This window comes from Oreochromis niloticus, linkage group LG20 (genome assembly GCF_001858045.2).
Source record: "Oreochromis niloticus isolate F11D_XX linkage group LG20, O_niloticus_UMD_NMBU, whole genome shotgun sequence".
Lineage (NCBI taxonomy): Eukaryota > Metazoa > Chordata > Actinopteri > Cichliformes > Cichlidae > Oreochromis > Oreochromis niloticus.
In genome coordinates, this window is record NC_031984.2 from 9,906,090 (window position 1) to 9,921,332 (window position 15,243).

The window sequence follows — 15,243 nt, forward strand, 5'->3', positions numbered from 1 at the left end:
AAGCTTTCATTACAGACTGGAGAAGAGGCCCACAGAGACAGGGCGGCTTTTGCTTTGCAGCATTATGAAATACAGACACATGGCAAATTAAAGGAAAAAGTTGAACCCTTGACCCCTACAGTTAGGGGATCTTTTTTGTGCTGTGGGGAGCACTTCACAGCCACTATTTGGGTCTGGTTGTATTTTTATTTATTTAGTTAGTTAGTTAGTTATTTTTCAGGGGATCATACTGGTTTAGATAAAGTTATTGAAGGCCACACATTGGACAAATTATTCAAAAAATGTTTATAGGAAATAAAAGCACTGCACTGCACTGCACTGCTCAATAAGCATTTGAACTACTCTTCATCTTGCCAGTTATCTGATGTGCACATATGTGTCTTAGAGAGAAGCTGCACTACAAATCAAGTTACAGTTCTGAATTATCACCTTTATCCATTTAAAGCCTTTTTATCGTCATGGAAAGGTGTCCTTCGGATCATGCCCTCCTCCACTGGAGTATTATGATAGCTACTGGAATGCTTTTGGAGGGATGATGTGATAGCTATGTGATTGATATTGGCATAGCTATGGAGATTGTGGAAGAACATGTTAGACAGTGCTCTCCAACATCATCACCATCATCATAATCATCATTGTCATCATCATTATCATCATCATCCTCAAAATGTCAAATGAGGGAAAATCTTTTGGAAGACCGGTCTTCCTTCCCTCCAGTAGATTTTCAGGGGCTCTGAGAATGAGTGCCAAGGGACACTGGAGCTATTCTGACAGCATGTGGTGCCTGAAGACTTTACTGGGAGATTTTATGTTAGTATTTACTTTATCTGCATTTGTCAGTGAAAGCTGTCTGAATTTGCTGTGTGCTACAGAAACCAGAGTGCACAAAAAGATGGCAAGCACAAGAGAAAGTTCTCTTTTGCAGCTTAAAATAAATAAAACAGTAATCATTTGTCATGCTGATAGCGATGTGAGAACCTGAATATCAAATACAGCGACATGTTTCCTACTAATAAGAAATGACAAGATAAAAAGATACATATCTTGAAAATCTGCTCTGGGAAATAAATTTGCATCATTTGCAATCACTAAATGTCACTTAGCTTTCACTTCAATACTACACTGTGACCTCTGACCTCTCACCCCATCTCCCTGTCTTTTGGGCCCACAGCAGTGATTTATCCCTCTGACATACCAACAGCTGTGTTGGGGGCTCCGAACAGAGTGTGGGCTACTATTTGCCGTGACTAATCGATAACAGACTTCAAAAAAACACCAATCGTGAGTTTTGGGAAAAACACACCACTCAGTGACACTGGAAACCCCGAACCTTTTGCCGTGGCTCTGCAAAGCTTCATAAACAACACACTGGCACCATCACTGTAAACAGTGGAAATGTTTGTATGTGTGACATCTTTCAGCAAAGACATAAAAAAACATTTATACCTCCAAATTTGCTATTAGAGTCAATGTTTTCAAATGTTTATTAGAAAAGAGCAGCAATTTTCCAAACTGCAGCTGCTTATTGTATATTGGAAGTACTCTTTTCTTTTCTTTTCTTTTTTTAAAGTGGGTGGTGAAATAGAAGACCTCAACAGATTGTTGGTCCCAGATATATACACTCCATTAATCTCCTCTTTAGTGCAGGAAATCTGAACTACCTTATGATATGATTGTTTGTGCCAAATGTGTTTTTTTTTCTTTTAAAGACGAGGAATTGTTTTTGTTTTATAAAATATATTTTATTTAAAATTTTGCCAACAAAAAAGACACCAAACAAAAAATAATCCACAACTTTTAAAAAAAAATGCACTGCATCTTTGAAAGGCTTATGCGTAAATTTCCAGTCAAGTATAAATATTCCTTTCTTTGGTTCCATTATTTGATCCAGCATGTGTACATGTAGATGAGCACGCTCTCCAAAACCAGCTTCGACTCTTCCCTGAGAAAGTCTTTGAGGGTTTTCAGGCTGTCAGTCATTCACTGGTCTTCAGTCAGCGTCTCATTCGCAGCGGACCCAGCCCTCGCATTTTCAAACAGTCTTTTCCATCTTTGATCTGGAAAGAAAGACATTCTTGGGTCATATACAAGCACTCAAAAACACACACAAAAAAACAACAAAACAAAACAAAAAATCTGCGCCATAAAGGCTTACAAAAGCGATGTCACGTGAATAAATGTAGTTCCTACAAATCAACAACTAAATGTTTTGCGTGGCTCTGGTTTTCTTGCAGAAGTAAAAACACACTATGTGTGAGAAATTTAAAGCGAGGGTTAAGAAATACACTGTGTTATACTTCGAACAAACATCAGCATAAAAAATACATAAAAAGGAGCTGCACTGTTAAGTAATAGGCATGGTACATTTCATTGCGCACGATTATTGAGATAAAGTTTGTTGGCATTTTTAACACAGCAGTCAAATCTAAGCCTTTTTAAATCGAGCTCTGAGATATAAAACATTTACCCCTTTTCTCTGGTTGCTCAAACAGAAGGTGCAGATGGTCCGCGGCTGCTTCGCCCCAATCTCTCCTTGCGCATGGACCCCGCCGAGGCACGGCTGCCCATCTGCGCCACCGTCTCCAATCAGAAGCACGTTGGCCAGATGAGAAATGTAGCTGGATGCCAGTCGAAGAGTTTCAATCTTGGAGAGCTTTCTATCCACGGGCTCTGTGGGTATGAGAGTCCGGAGAGCCGTGAAAGCGGTGTTGACACTCTGCGTCCTGCCTCTCTCCCTGGCGTTAGCCGCGCTCCTCTGTTTCATGACCACCGCGGAGTCTCCTTCCAGTTTGCTGGAAATCCGTCTTCGCTTGTCGGTGGAGCTACAATAACTTTGCTCCGAACTGCCATCGCTCTCGCTGCGGTTCTCATCGTCCTCGGAGGTGACAGTGAAGTCCGAGTAGATCATGTGCGTCGCCACAGGCCGCAGCATGGCAAAAGTCATCATTGAAAAAGTTACCAGTCTCGACTGCAGATCCGCGGTGCAACCAGTCGGAAAACAACTTCAGGGACCGTCCCTACCTACATCTCATTATGGCACAAAGCCTGCTACGTACAACCAAAAACGTACGGTCCTAATAAAGCTCACCAATTTCTCATAAGTCCGTTTGCGCAGGGCCTAGTCAGGGATGGACACAGACTACCTGGTCAGCTGGGCTCTTATAGCTGAATGGGAGGAGCTGACAGCAACATTTACAGTTACACTAGCCTCTCCAGTGAAAAGGACTCAATAAACTACGGTCATTTCCACTTAAAGGGGAAACGTTAGGAGAGACTCGAGAGAGAGTTGTTAGAAGAAGAAGGGATCTCTGGAGACTCACAAACACAGTGTGGTCACCAAAAATGGTGAAGCATATAGGAATATGACATCTAATGTAATCGCAGTAGTATCTAGTAGGAATAACAGAATTTATTAAGTGGTGTGGCAATGCTGTATTCATTTACTTTAAACCACTTTAAATTATTGATTAAGTCCAAAAACATTCAAGTTTTTAATATCCTGATTTGCCTTGTATGTAAAACCAAACTAATAATTGTTAGTAAAAGGGAAGTGTAGTTAAAATAAAAAAGAACACTTTACTTATTTTACTCTATTTATTTTGTTTTATTTTATTTGTAGGGGAGACCAGGGATAGTTGTAACATTTTTGACATTTCTGTCTGTAAATTGGAGCTCTTTTAAGGTGGTGGATTCAAAATGTAATGCAAAGTATTTACATGTCTCTGCTATTAAATAGTACAGCTATTTTCTCTGTTTACAGCTATTTTGAGAGTGAAATGTTACAATTAACCCCATAGTCTGGGTTAGTTGTAACATATCCCGGGGTGAAATGTAACACAATGAAATAAGGGTACTGACAAAACATTAACATGTAATCTTTTTTATTCAACACATGAATGCACTTAGAGCCATTTATGTAGCTATGTGTGTGTGTGACAGAATGCAGAAATCTAGCTTTTGAACACATTCCAACCCCCCCAAAAAGACAAATTATGGAATTTTCTGCAACTGAATATTTCATTAATTTAGGTTGGTCTTCCTTGAGTTTGGCCTCATTGGCTCAGTGGGCATTATAACCTACAACTCTTGCACCAACCTTTGAACATAACAATGAAGCTGAAAAAATGTAGTTGTGCACCAGCATCACAATTCCATTACTTTTTTCATGGCTTACCTTGGTGTGGTTTGCAAAGTGCTTCAGAAAGATGAGGAAATCTGTTTCTTGCACCCATCCTGATTTATTTCCACTACCAATACTTCCTACTGGTCCATCTCTGACAAAGTGGCCTGCATAATGTATGCGTGGGAACACAAACAGTGGAGGAATTGTGTTGCCAATGGCATTAACCGCATGTACTAAGGCAACCAGTGAACCTCTCTCTGCTGATGTCATTGCCCCAACTTGTTTAATATAAGTTAAAGTAATAGTGTGGTAAGTTGTAACATTTGCATTATTGTTACAGCTAACCCAGACTGTTGCTGTTACAACTGACCCAGACTCCTATAGCCATGAACTAGCTAAGATTACAGCCAACGGCTAAAACATTAGCACTAAAGACCTACACAGAATATATCCCCATAGACATACAAATAACATAATTTAAATTTGATGAGTTTAACTGCAAAGCAGATAATGCTATTAAATGCTACTATTCTTCTTAAATTGTCTGTGTTTGACAAAATGTGCTGATATTTCACATGTGATAGAAGAACTGAATTGGGCATGCACAGGATGAATCACATCATTTGACACTTAGCCCTGATTGGAGAAATTGGAAGTGTTACAACTGACCCACGTTACAACTATCCCCGGTCTCCCTACTTATTTTAAGTGTAAAGCAGCATCACACAGAAGCATTCAAAGTACAAAGTGTAGTACTGAACTAAATTTACTACATTCCAGTACTGAATCCCCACACATGAGATGCAACCATTCTTAAGCATTATATAATAAATGCTTCATTAGAAGTTGCATGATTAGAAATGTTCAAAATTCAAAAGCACTGATCAATGTGTAAAGCTTTAAAGACATTTAGGGACTGAAGTTTGCTCTCTAGTTATTTTACCGTAAAGGGTTGTTTCTGCCACCCACCAAGGTCTGTTTCTGTGGGCTGGTGAACCACATCGGTAAACACAAAAACTAAATTAACTTTAAGCACACACATGCAGTTTATAAAGGGATTTCTCCACTGTCATATTTGGTAGTAGTAGTACTAGTAGTAACAATAATAATGAGAAGAAATTATTTTTATTTTTATTTCTTCTTTGGGAGAATACATTAACTATATCTACTGCACAGCAACAAACAGACTTAGACTAGCTTGAGTAAATAATACTACTGTTGTGTCCCCATATTGAAAGCTGTTTTTAGCTCTTACAGAGGATCACAAGCCACAGTGGGAGAAAGTTAAGTAAGAGTAAACAAACAATGAACAGATGATCCTGGAATCACAAGAATTTACTCAGTTGCTGCCCATAGTTTAAAAAAACAAAGTGGTGCAAAACGGATGATTCAGTCTCTCTGAAGCCACATGAGCAGAGGCAAGTCGGCAGCACGTTCAGCCACTTCAGTGTGTCTCAGCTGCATCAACAGTCAGACACCCAAACTGTCTGCTGAGGGAGGGCTTACAAAACAAAATGAATCAAACACAGGACCCCGCAGAGCCAGAGGCTGTGTGAATGTTCAGCTTCAGAATTAAGATACTCTCTCCAGAGATTCAACTTCATCTGAATTAATTAAAAATATTATGAGCTACAGAAGATACGCAAAATGATTTTAATTTGTTTTGAAATCTGATGATCCAGTAATAACACATTAAAGGTCAACGATGCCGCTCAACTATTAACCAACAAATTAGATTGGTGTACGGTTAATTACATCTATCACGAAGTCTTGCCGGGAATTTATTATTATCTTTGTGCAGTATGTGAATTTGCAGCTGCTCCGGTTCGCGTGCCCTACAGTAGTTTGTGAGAATTCTGACTTGGCACCAAGATTAAGCTTTCTGAGAGCAACTCTCACATTTCATGGAACTGTGATAGACTTTTGTGCCTTTGCAAAAGGAGAAGATTATCTAGAGTGATGAAGTAAAAGCATGTTGTGTTTGCCGCCCAGTGAGGTCTGTATCATTGCGCTTTAGATATCTCTGAGAACAGAGATCACACAGATGAAGGTTTTCGATGAAGGAAAAGCGCTATATAAATACAGGCCATTTACCATTTACCATTCTGTGTGAGCTGTTGCACATTTTGCTGTTCTGTTGATGGCTGTCAGGGGTGCAGAATTCTGTATATAAGTTTGTGGTCTTTAAAGAGGATGAGAATCAGAAGTAAGATCCTGTGATTTTTGTTCTGGTGAGGTTGACATTTCTGGCTTTAGGTACAGCTGATATGCTGGTAACCAACGCTCATATGGTTACCTTTGTTTTAGGCCAGAGTGTTGTTTCCTGTAGCGTAGCTTTCTAGTCCTTCCAGGTATTTCTCATGTCTTCCTCTTGCCAGTTCCTTTTTTTATCTCAATGACTTGCGCTTTCCTGTATGATTCTATCCTTGAATTAAAAGTTTTTGAACTTTTTTTTTTCTTTTGCTGGTGTCCTGCATTCAGGTTCTCTTCTTCTATAAGATGTCTAGTCTAATGAGTCTGGTGCTAAGTTAAAACAGCTTCTGATTGGACTTTCATGACATTTAGTACACACCCACGGGATAAACAGAAATAAACCATTGATATCTCTTTACCAAGGACAAGGCTGCATCTGTCATTAATGCCACACGCCGACATTTTAAGAAGGTTGCAGCGTATGGCACATTTAGTGCAGGAACTGCACTTACAGTCACACCACGCAATTTTTTCCTGTACAAAAAACACTGATGCTGCAACAAAACTTAGAAAATATACTTTGTTAAATAGATGTAAATTTACTAAAGCATAAAATGGTTAGACACATAGTCATTTAAAAGTATTTAATAATAAGGTGCTTTACTATTTTGTTCAGCTTTTTGTAAAACAATATATTTGAAAATTAATCGATAATTACAATAATTATATTTTAGCATTTGAAAAAAATAATTTTGATAAAGTAGGTGTGCCTACTGGTGAGTTAACCATTACAGAAACATGAAAAAATGAATTGGTTAATTATCAGTACTGTAACTTTAGGGCGGCTGTGGCACAGACCTTACATTGGGTGGTGGTCTAATAAATTTGTTAAGCACTGTACTTCAAAAATTGACATTTCTGAGTATTTGAATACGCTGACACGAACATTTAGATCAAAACAGATATTTGCTCAAGTGCAACTTCAAAGAGCTAGTGTCTAATTAACTCCACAATTACAGGGGATAAAAAAAAAAAGTTAAAAAAATTCTTTCTGTTTCTTTCTGAAGTGGCAAAGGCACAGTATTGTCCAGTCTTCTATCTTTAAATTCTGATTTATGTCACTGACTGCTGCAGAGCATGACAACACCACTTTGGTGCTCTGCCCCATTCTTTTGATGTCCTGTGCTGCTGACACAAAACAGATGATTAATGCCCTCTTTAATGAATACATCCCTTCAAAGGGCATGTCTGGTGATACTGTGTTTGTTCTGCTGTCAAGAAATCCACTCATACGCTAGAAAATCAACAATGGATAGTTCCTACTAACTAGTGTTGCATGTGTATTAGCAATTATAGTTTATTCCTCTGTGACATCAAGCTCCATTGTTGTTCAAAAGCTATTAAAAAGACATCAGTGGGCTCAACACTATTGCACAATGTGACACGTTTCTTTTTTTACAATCAGCATGGGCTCTGAAGTTTATTTTGAGCTGACCTCAGACACACTTTCCTTCTGTGCTAAATACACATTTTAAAACTAAACTCTTTGCTGGAGCTCAAAGAGATTCCAGCAAATGCAATATTTCGTCTGGTTTAATGATGTTGGGTACACTGAAACAAACCAGCCATTTTACAGATGATGTATTGCATTTGTGATCAAATTACATCATCAGTAGCTCAAGGCTGGCAGCCACAGACAGACTGGAAAAAATTAAAGTATCAACAGAAGGGATTTATTTATTGTGGGTCTTTTAGGATTTTGGGGGGGGGTTTTCAGCAGCACTAAGGCTAGGTAAAGATTCACTGGAAAAAGATGCTCACGGTCATTTGACTTGAGATTTTGGGTGCATCACCCACCTCAAGAGGTTTCTAAATGTCTGTTTTGTTTCTCTTGTGTCACACATCATCATGTTTCTTCTTCCCATTCAAAGATCTTTTGAAATTGTAGTTCACACATAGGACCTCATAGTACTGTATTACCCCAATAGAGCACTTTGCTCTCAGACTGCTGGTTTACTTGTGGTTCTTAGGGTATATAAAAGCACAATAGGAGGCAGAGCCTTCAGTTTTCAGACCTCTCTTATTTGAAGCCAACTCTCAGATTTGAGAGACAGACACCATCTCTAATTTTTATGGTTAGGCTTAAAGCTTTCTTTCCTAAAGCATATTGTTAGGGCTGGATCAGGTGACCCTGGATCCTCCCTTCGTTACACTGCAATACCCCGAGGCTGCCGGCGGCTTCCCATGATGCGCTGAGTTTTGTGTCTTTGTCCTGTTTTCCTCCCCTAACCTCAGAAGGGACTTACTCAACCTGGTTCTGCCGGAGATTTCTTCCAAGGGAGTTTTTCCTTCCCACTGTCACCAAAGTGCTTGTTTATAGGGTCTCATCCGATTGTTGGGGTTTTCCATGTATTACTGTAGGGTCTTTACCTTTCAATATAAAGTACCTTGAGGCAACTGTTGCTGTTATTTGGCGCTATATAAATAAAATTGTTACAGATTTTAGGTTTATGAATAAGTTTTGAGAAGATGAGTCTTGCTATTCATACTTTCATTAATGCACACTTTCTTTTTCACAATCTTCAGGGGCAGCCAATCCAAAGTAAGTTTCCATAAGTGAATGAACTGAGGGGCTGTACCAAAGCAAAGCTTTTCTAATGAAGTCCAATAATGCAAATATGGTTTTGAAAATGAAAAGAATCTGTTCCCTTTAACAATAGTTCTGTTTTACATTAAAGTTATTACATGCGAGCTGAGCAAAAATGTTGTATAGAGTTTTTGTTTGTCCCCTGGCTGTATCATATTTATCCGATGCCACAACAGGCGTCTTGGGCTTTTCCCTACACCTCTGACTAAGGTCTACAGAGCAATTCTAGAGAAGTAAACAGATGTTAAATACCTGATAACTGATCACTGACAATGCTTTCCAACTACTTTGATCATCATTTATAGTGGAAACTCTCCAAAAGAGCCAAATCGCAGTTCTGCAGGCTGAGCGAGATACAGCCTATTGTCATTAAGCCACATGAACACTTTCGCAAAGCTACATAAAGTAGAAAGTTTGTGCACAATGTGTCTCTGTTTTGAGGTCAGAGGGTGGATACGGCGTTGCAAATCTGGCACAAATTACACGCCTGCAGCCACCAGCAGTCTGAGGGAATTCCGGATAGGAAGCTGTGAGAAGTCCTCATCGACTTAAACGGAGTTAAACCTAAACTCTTTCAAGAGGGTTTGGCTGTAATGCCTCCCCAAGTGGAACAAATGGGTGAGCTGGCTAACCAGAGATCATTTTTCAGTTTCATTTTAAATGAATCAACTTAATAGTATGTAAGCAGTTTGACTGCAACACTGAGTCACTTTCTAGATAAAGAGTGATGACTTTATAATGCATTTCAAGATGAATGAAATGAAATCCACAAACATGAAGAAAAATTGATTTCTACACAGATTTTTACTGGAATATCTGACAAAACAATAAGCTGGTTAGTATTTAAGAAAATTGCATCATTTTAAGTCATACAGTTCTATACCATTACAGGCATATAATTTCAACAATGATAGAAATGTTTTTCAATAGGATTTGGATGCTGGAGTGAAGATGATACTCCAGTTCTTTTCCAGCAGATATGACCAAAACAAAGTGAAGATGAAAGACATGTTTTGATTTTTAGTGTGTGTTTTGTTTTGGTTTTTTTACTGAATCCAAGATATTTGATGTCTATGTGTTGCAGACACAAAGCTTTCTGTAATCAGAAAAGGTTCAAAAGCCATTCATTACTGAAGTCTCACCCTTTTTAATTTTTTTAATCAGAAGCCACTCTAACAGTTACATGAACAAGATACTCATCTAATGACCTTTTCCTTAATTAGTGCTTTTAATGTGAATAGAGCTTTTAAAGTCCAACATGTTTATTAACTCTTCCTAACCTCCTTATTATAAAAGTTATTGCTTAGAGCCCCACAATCTCCATGATTTCCCCCAAAATAGCACAAAAAAGGGAAAGACAGTAAAGATACTGTTATAAGTGTCTATTTTATAAGTGTGCACATCAAAAAACATAAATTTTAATATCAGTCAGTTTTGTTTTATAGTCTTCCATTATTATTCATGCTGATGTTTGATACAAAAATAGCCTGTTTTTGTTTCATTTGTCCACTTCTGGGTATTTATTTCAGTGTTTCTTTTTTAAAATATTTGTAACTACATCAAACCCTGTTCAGTGCAAAAAAAGCATCACCAAATAAAAGGCTTGTAGACATGAAGTAAATACCAGTAAAAGCAATGCAACAGCAAACAGCCAAAAAGTAAATGAGAAATGGAAATCCAGTCTATGGAAGTTTCGTGGCCTCAATTTATCCATGTGCTATCCTGGTGCCTCGTCACGCTGCTGTGGTCACGTAATGTTTTATTGATCGATGTGTTGCACTGTTTTAATCAATAAAATCATTTCCTCGGGTACAGGAGCAGGCTCTTAAAAAAATCATAAACTGTTGGCGTTTTTCTCACTCTCTCTTTCTGAATAATGACAGCCTTCTACATGTGATTAAGCCGGGAAACAGGAAATTGGCTGAAACACAAGTCGGGCAAACAATTGGCAAGAACGTCACCAACCACCTCTCCCAAAAACAAAAAACACAAATCTGATTCATTTGTGAGTTGTGTGTGTGTGTGTGTGTGTGTGTGTGTGTGTGTGTGTGTGTGTGTGTTAGAATCCATCCATTTGCCTCAAACAGTTCCTCTTCTTAACCCTCAAATCCCCTTGATCTGTTTAAATCCTCAAAGATAAAGTGTGCAGAACCACCCATGGAAACCGCTCCCCTGAAGCAACAGGTGCAATGTATTTTTTCATACCAGTATTGCGTGTCAAAACCCCTTTGAGGATACGGTTACTTCCAGACAGTGAGGGAGCTACAGGAAATCTTCTCACACGCGACGATTCAAAGGTGAAATTTAGAGTCCTTTAGGGGCCGCTCGGTAAAAGCTGCCCCGGGTTTCCCTTCACTTCCTCGACTGCCACAAAGGGAGATCAGCAGGTTGCTCTCAGCTGATGTCGGAAAGGCCACGACTCAATGTATAGCGTACTTATATTATTCTGTAAGACGACAGTTCCTTCCTCTAAGACTGAGGCAAAGGAACTGCTGTCTGGCTTGATTTAGTAAGCAAGGCCTGCCTCAAGGTCAGCAACAACAATAAACAAGGTGCTAAATAAAAGAAGTGTGCATTTATTTATGTGAGGTAGGGCAAGAAAGAAACATTTGTAGTCTGGACCACAGCCTGAAGAACGAGCAACTATTCGGGGTATTTTTCATATTCATCTGAGATCGCCTTGGTTAAAAGTACTTGATACGAGCTGACCAGTACGATGAAGGATCCTCCGCTTTCTTTATGAAAACACAATCTGGACGGTTACACTGGGGATCACTTTGAAACAACAGAAAGAGACAGACTGATGGCAAGCACAATGAGCAGATTCAGCAAGACTTAACATCTTGCATTTTGTCAGCTTGATGTTCTCATAACACCTCACTCCTTCGGCAAGCCATCTGGTCTATAGGCTCCTTTCTATTACCTCGTTGTCTTATGCTGTCTGGAATATCAAAATCAAAGTTGACTGTGCATGAACAACGTGGCTGAATATGACTGAAAAACTACAGGGTTGTGTGACACCAGAGCTACAGGGATTTATAAAAAACGGAAAAACAGCAGTTTGCAGAAATTGTCTTTTAGTTATTGAAAAGAAAATCTGCAGCTGCAACATAAAGCCGGGCATTTGATTCTAAAATTATAACTAGATCCACGGGGACCTTCTAATACAATTCAGACAAAAATAACTTCAACCAGCGACAGTGAAGGTGTATTTAAATCTTCCTCAGTACTCACAAGCACCTCAAGAGGTGAATTTGAAGGAAAGCCGCTGGTGGATACAACAGGCTTTTTTTGTAAGCAAGTGTCACAACAGTAAAAGCACATAAGTAAAATTAATGATAGCTGAATTCAGTTTCACTGCTTCCCTTTCTGCTGCCGCGCTGTGCAGGCTGGCTCGCTGTCACAGGAGCGCTTCGACAGAACAGAGAAGTTGTTCATTTTATCAGCAACAGCTGTGCTTTTTCCAACTTTGACAAGTAAAAATGTCTGCTGTGAAAACACCTGATCATCTCCAACCATCTTCCACTGGGGGGGTTACTCGATTATGTTTACAGAATAAACACACTGCTGAAACAACTGCTTCATCACTTAAAGGCTGAGCGGGGGTGAGCTGATCCACTACTTGCATCCGAGCATCCACAGACAACTAGCATCAAAATAATGAGTAACTGGCATTAAATATGCAAAGATTTAGATGAAGCAGAGTTGTGACACCATAGAGGATGATGGAATAAGAGGAAATAGGGACTCTACATGCTTTTAAAAACAAAAAATAGATGCAAGTCGTATTCTCTTTACAATTTTTTGCAGCTTTGAATAATATACATTTGTAGCATTTTTGTGTTTTTGTCACTGTTTAAGAGGTTTGTTATTATAAAAATCATCTTCACATCATCTTTATGATATTAGCAAACAGCTGAGAATGCAGACTGGAAAAAAGCAAAAGGATAAAAGGTTCAGTTAATTTAAGACTGGTGTTTATTTCTTTTTAAAAAATGAATCATTAATAAATTATTAATAAATGTAGGTACATTAGTTGTAATATTTATTCCATGATCACCAATAAAACCAGCTTGTTGTAAATAATTTTATATAGGGTTATACTTCTAAAGTTGGGTTTATGAAATAGTTGGTACCTTGTTTTCTAGCCTTTCTCCTTACATGAAGTAAGATGATTGACACTCTCACTTTTGTCTATCGTTATTGGGCTCGATGCTAAGGTTTCATTTTATAGCCAAGATGAAGATGTGCTAAATTCATTTTCTCTTTCATACTTTCACGCTATTAGTCGATTTAAGTAAAAAAAATTTTTTTTAAAAACTTATCTTAGCCCAATCTCAGCCGTCATATTTTTTAAATAAAGAACTTTAAGAAAACTGTTAAATTTGTATGTGCAGATGGTATTTGGCAACATTAAAGCTATCACATGATTAACATGCATACATTTAAGCTGTTTCAAATGACAAAATGTAACATATTTAACTAAAGAGCTACATTTCCCCCTGCTGGCAAAGCCTTCACTCTGCAGTCATCAACAGGAGAGTTACAGCCATATTATGTATGATCCACCTGAGGCAAGTACATTTGAAGCGGGGGGTGGGGTGGAAAGCTCCAAGCTGCTCCAGCATCACCGCAGATCAGGCGTTGAAGCCCCCAAGTAAGTGCTTAGGTCTGAGATGTTAGATTTGATGATCTTTGCTGGAATGGTCTGCATGTTCAACCTCTGATAGGCAGCAAACCTGTGACAGCCTCCAAAGGAGTAGTAGTAATTTCCTCCCTCTCTGCCTTTGATCCAGAGCACATCAATAGGAGGAACAACGCCGATGTCTGCCGTCTCCTGGAAGGAAAGATAAAGTGTCAGTTAAAGCCTACAACAAGGTGTGGAGTGAAATTTCAGCAAGTACGACAAGAAAATGTCTTAAAGTAAAAAGTGTCATACACATATATTCTATTTAATGCCTCTTCTGATACACCAAAGGACTATAATAATTCTAAAATCTTCCCAATAAAGTGAGGAAGGAACTATTTCTAACTAAATATATATTGATTTTAGAAGAAAATGCCACGCTTTAACACCAATCCTGTGTAATCTCTCCCTCTCTCTCTCTCTCTCTATCACACTGAAACAATCTCCTATGTGATTGGTTCAAAATTACAAAAGTCAATACTGGATAAAATACCAGCTTCTTTTGACTTTCTTTTTAATGAGGTGAAAGCCACTTTTCTATAGTATGTTTTGCATACAGTGAAAGTGGAAAAAGCAGAGAAGCCATGCAGGTTAATGCAGGAAAAATACCTGCCATGTCTTCAGCTGGACCGGGGGCGCCAACGGTCTTGATTACAAGTACGTCATTTATTGGGAGGAGTTGGGGCACTGTTTGGGAAGTTAACGAGACACTTGGAAAACAAAGACGTTTTCCAATGTTTGCAGATGTTTGGGTTTGTTTTTTTCTTGTAACGTAACAGTGCCTGGTTTAGAGTATTTGGGAGTGTTTTAGTAAAACCTGTCACTAAAGAGGTGTGTAGCTAAACTGAGTAACTCACAGCAGTGCAGTGCGTCAAACAATCCACAAACAAATGTTAACATAAAACAGCCGTGTCACCCTTATTGTGTCCATCAGGCTCTGGACTTTGTGCTCGTCCAGCACTAGAGGAAACGGTCTGATGATGACCTGCATCGGGATGTTATGGACCTCCTCCACGGTGTCCGAGTGAATCGACCTGTTGTCGGTGCTTTGGTCACCGCCCGCCGGTCCACGGTCAGTGGGCGCTATCGACATATTTCTGCCGGATAAAAACACCAGCTTCAGCGGAGATTTTGCACCACAGTACAGCCGAAACATTTAGCATACCCACCGACTACAGTACACTCAACTGTTTCTTTACTTCCTGTTGTTAAAAATGGAAGGTTTTGATTGGTTATTCTCTCTGTCAATCACGCAATTGCCATGCCCCCTCGAGGGCAGCGGTCACAGGGTTTCAACCAAAGTAGGAACTTTAGGTGTGCAGATATAACGCATGCCTGCAAAACTGCTGTGTCCCATTAAAATTCACTCCAGAAATTAATCGTGCAGTTATGTAGAGCTGCAACAACCCCAGAGCCCTTCGGTGGCAGTGGTTTCTATTAATGAGGTCACTGTTTGTATTGTGGACTGTTGCACGATATGGGCCTCTTCCTCCTCCTCTTCTTCCTCCTTACTTGTTCATATTCTATTTTTTGCAGGGATTTCAAAGAACCAGCCAGGTTGCTGTGGCTACATGAAAAAAAAAGGATGTCTGG

At 39.0% G+C, this 15,243-nt stretch overlaps 2 protein-coding genes across 2 annotated transcripts; both read right to left on the bottom strand.

The window, feature by feature from the left end:
* Positions 1-1,754: 1,754 nt before the first annotated feature.
* Positions 1,755-3,174, bottom strand: tcf15 (transcription factor 15). The gene is made up of 2 exons (XM_003439099.5): positions 2,468-3,174; positions 1,755-2,057 (listed from the first exon to the last, which is right to left on the bottom strand). Exons 1-2 carry the CDS (start codon positions 2,945-2,947, stop codon positions 1,995-1,997), a joined length of 543 nt encoding a protein of 180 aa, XP_003439147.1. The 5' UTR covers positions 2,948-3,174; the 3' UTR covers positions 1,755-1,994.
* Positions 3,175-12,431: 9,257 nt separating this feature from the next.
* On the bottom strand, positions 12,432-14,863 carry srxn1 (sulfiredoxin 1 homolog (S. cerevisiae)). Its single transcript, XM_003438910.5, has 2 exons — positions 14,567-14,863; positions 12,432-13,800 (listed from the first exon to the last, which is right to left on the bottom strand). Exons 1-2 carry the CDS (start codon positions 14,804-14,806, stop codon positions 13,591-13,593), a joined length of 450 nt encoding a protein of 149 aa, XP_003438958.1. The 5' UTR covers positions 14,807-14,863; the 3' UTR covers positions 12,432-13,590.
* Between the last annotated feature and the right edge of the window lie 380 nt (positions 14,864-15,243).

Coding starts and splice junctions, on each gene's coding strand:
- tcf15 (XM_003439099.5), bottom strand. CDS start 2,947: ATGATGACTTTTGCCATGCTGCGGCCTGTGGCGACGCACATGATCTAC. Junction 2,058..2,467: donor TGAGCAACCAGAGAAAAGGG/GTAAATGTTTTA, acceptor CTTTCTTTCCAG/ATCAAAGATGGAAAAGACTG.
- srxn1 (XM_003438910.5), bottom strand. CDS start 14,806: ATGTTTCGGCTGTACTGTGGTGCAAAATCTCCGCTGAAGCTGGTGTTT. Junction 13,801..14,566: donor GCCTGATGGACACAATAAGG/GTGACACGGCTG, acceptor CTTTCCTTCCAG/GAGACGGCAGACATCGGCGT.